Raw genomic sequence first — 3,614 nt, 5'->3', positions numbered from 1 at the left:
TGATGAATAAAACTAAGCAAATGATAAAATTAATCTAAACCTTTTTGGATATTCCCAAGCAAGCTTGATTGAAAGCCGAGAATGGATGAATCGAAGAGAGAAAATGACCATGGAACTAAACTGGTTTAGGTAAAGTTGAGGGTAAATTTAGTATTGTGGTCCCTTTAATCATTGAGAGTGTAGAGCTCGTTTCTAGAATTCGTGAAACAATATAATTTTGAGAGGACAAAATGTTGTAGGTAAGATAGATAAGGTGGTCGTGGAGGTTGGTCAGGAGGTTGAGGGAACGAGCTCAAGAAACTTTGTTGATGGTGGATTGCCATAAGTCACGACTAGAGAGGTCTTCGAGTGAGGCTAGCTTATGGACTAGGTTACTGAGAGATCCAAATTGATTCGTTAAAACGGTGATGGATGATGAGGGTTTGTAATTGTGGGGTGAGAATATGAGAAGCAAGTTTTATTTTGGTTTAAGCTTTCGCCTTTTCTTTTTTTATAAACATAAAAAGGTTTTAACAAATGAAAAACATAGAAAAACTACGTCAAAGAAATGGAGAAGGGAGGAAAACAAAGAAATAAGTAGAAGAGAATGGAAAATAAGGAAACAAAAGAAAAGTTAAAAGAAAATAAATTACTCAAAATGAAAAAATATGGGGACCAATTGTATAACTTCACTTGAAATTTTTATTTGAAATGATAATTTAACGTGACAAGTCAGCTAACTGTTATACCGTTAAGGACAACTAATGGCTCAATGACTAAAATGTTATAATATTATAACATAAGTGATTAAAACGTAATATTTTAAATATAAATAATTAAAATGTAACCTGAGGTAAATAAAAATAATTATTTTAATAGTTTACCCTTGAATTTACAAATCTAAAAAATTAGAGAAACTAAATTTAGAAAGAGTAGGGAGAGGTATGAACTAATTAACAAAAAAATAGATATATTCTTAGGAAGAATAAAGTAAAGAACGGGTGCTCTAAAGGAACGGCTACTAATGCGCCACATAGAAAAGGAAGGGTTGTTGGGGTTGCCATTTGCATTGGCATTGTTACGCAACTCTTTCAAATATTATTACATTCTCAAAATAACCACTTTTGAGGTTTGCTGAAACAAACAACGTAACCTAAAAACGAAGCGAAGATGGCATCCTTTGCTCAAGCACCGCCTGGTGACTCAAAGTCCGGCGAGAAGATTTTCAAGACCAAGTGTGCTCAGTGCCACACCGTCGAAAAAGCTGCCGGTCACAAACAAGGTTGCCCATGCCTCCTCTTTTCTTTCATTTTCATTATCATTGAGATGCCATCCAAATTTGGATTACTTAAATATGTGGCAGGACCCAATCTGAACGGTCTGTTCGGAAGGCAGTCGGGTACCGCTCCTGGTTATTCATACTCCGCTGCAAACAAGAGCATGGCTGTCATTTGGGGGGAGAATACTTTGTATGACTACCTTCTCAACCCCAAGAAGGTATTGCTGTACTCACTTCTTTCAAATCTCTTTTTTATTCTATCATATATATTACCCGGATTCTGTCTAACTTTTGATGGAGGAGTGCGATTTGATTCTTGCTTTGTTATAGATGAGTGAAGTAATAGCCTAGTTTGAATTACTGACATTGAAAACCTATGGATGAGAATCCTATAGTAGTATACTCCATTTTTAAAATTTATTTTTTTCATATATTTGGGCAAGCCTGTTGTTACTCATCATCAAGCACTTCCCTTTTTTGGGATTATGAAAAAGTTTTGGGTTCACTTGAGAAATTGACTTTTGTGTTAAATAGATTTTTTAAGCATGGTTATATTCAGCTACTAATAATATATATCACTGACATGGGCAAAATTTTTGTGTGCAGTACATCCCTGGAACAAAAATGGTTTTCCCTGGATTGAAGAAGCCACAGGAACGTGCTGATCTCATTGCTTATTTGAAGGAATCTACGGCTTCGTAAATGGGTTTACAAAATTCCCATTCCATTTTGCAGCCTTTAGAGGAATGATTCTTATAATAAAGTAGACATGCATGCTCTTTCTACAATGAGCATTCCTTCCCTTCCTGCCAAATTGTTACCCTTGAGAAGAGTTCGCTATTTCTGGCAAATCTAAGGCTTTTTCATTACTTCCTGAATTTCTGGTGATTTACCAGCATGCTAATTCATTGTGTTTTTTTTTTCATTCTCGAACTTCTACATTGATTTACCATTTGCTACAAGTCTATTATTCGAATTTTCAACATTTGGTTAAAGAATTAATAAACTTTTTCTTAAAAAAGAATTAATGAAGTTTTAAATTAAATTAATGTTTTTAAAATTAAAGGGTTAATGTTCGAAATTAGGATTAAACTATTTAGTTAATGTAGTCGTAAAATTATATTTATGTTAAATAATTACTAAATTTATATTTATGTTAAAACATGAATTAATATTAAAAAGTGAAAAAAGAAAAATAAACAATATACAAGAGTGAGTAATTAATACACTCACGGTATAAATTTTTTTCACAAACAATTTTTTAAAAAATTAACATGTGTTTATTTTTTTAGATATTTATTTTTTAATATTTTACTATATTCTATAGGATATTTGTCAACTTTTTAATTCTGCATGTAGAGACTTTGCTAACAGTGTATCAAATATTTTCCTTATATATAAACGAAAATTATTTGGTGTCTTGCCATTTGAAGTTAAAAAACTTCACAAGTGAACCCCAAGTTGTTGCCTATTGGTCGGATGTTCATCTCGAGAAATAATTTGGGCTCGAATCAAAATTGTACCAAAAAAAAAAAAGAAAAAAACTTCACATGCTACTATATGTCCCAAGTAAACATTAAAAAAATTAAAAAAGACACGTGTCATGTACCAAACCTTACTTATGGAGTTAAAAAACTCCCCTAACAATATAAGGTTAGTATTTAGTAGACTGACAATGTTTTATTATTATTATTATTTCACAAACAGTCTTATAAAATTGACATGTCTTTTTTTTTAAAATATTTCACTATACCTCTATAGAACATATATCAACCCCTAAACCTATTAGTAGAGTCTAAAAACTCTACTAACAATATAACAAATAATTTTTGTTATAAAATAAAAGAAAAAAGAAAATTGGAGAGCAAAGAGAGAGCGTATTCATAATAAATCAATTTAAAATAGAGATCTACTTCTAATGACTATTAGAATTTAAAGTACATCAAAATTTATCTTGATCTTAATGGACATCCACTTAATAGCATATTCATAACACCCCTCTTGGATGTCCATTGGTAGATAATATGCCTCCTTAAAACCTTATTAGGAAAAACCCTATGGGGAAAAAAAACTTAATGAAGGAAAAAGAGTACATAATCTTCTATTACAAATTGCCTCGTTAAAAACCTTTATCAAGAAAACCCAATGGGACAAAACCTTGGTTAAGGAAAAAAGAGTACATCGCATATTTACTCCCCCTCATGAAAACATCACATAATATCTCATATTCTACGTATTTAATCTTAAATACTAACTTTTCAAATGATTACTTGAATATATTTGCTAAGCATTTATATCACCATTCTTTTGAAAGTCATGAGTGAGGGAAAAATTGGGGGAAATATATTTTGATCTC

The 3,614-nt window shown here is 31.4% G+C and overlaps 1 protein-coding gene across 1 annotated transcript; it reads left to right on the top strand.

Moving 5' to 3' along the window:
• Window positions 1-1,020: 1,020 nt before the first annotated feature.
• LOC107904786 (cytochrome c) lies at window positions 1,021-2,183 on the top strand. The gene is made up of 3 exons (XM_016831277.2): window positions 1,021-1,261; window positions 1,343-1,476; window positions 1,865-2,183. Exons 1-3 carry the CDS (start codon window positions 1,150-1,152, stop codon window positions 1,958-1,960), a joined length of 342 nt encoding a protein of 113 aa, XP_016686766.1. The 5' UTR covers window positions 1,021-1,149; the 3' UTR covers window positions 1,961-2,183.
• Window positions 2,184-3,614: the final 1,431 nt, after the last annotated feature.

This window comes from Gossypium hirsutum, chromosome A13 (genome assembly GCF_007990345.1).
Source record: "Gossypium hirsutum isolate 1008001.06 chromosome A13, Gossypium_hirsutum_v2.1, whole genome shotgun sequence".
Taxonomy (NCBI): domain Eukaryota; kingdom Viridiplantae; phylum Streptophyta; class Magnoliopsida; order Malvales; family Malvaceae; genus Gossypium; species Gossypium hirsutum.
This window is presented reverse-complemented; position numbering and strand designations above follow the sequence as displayed.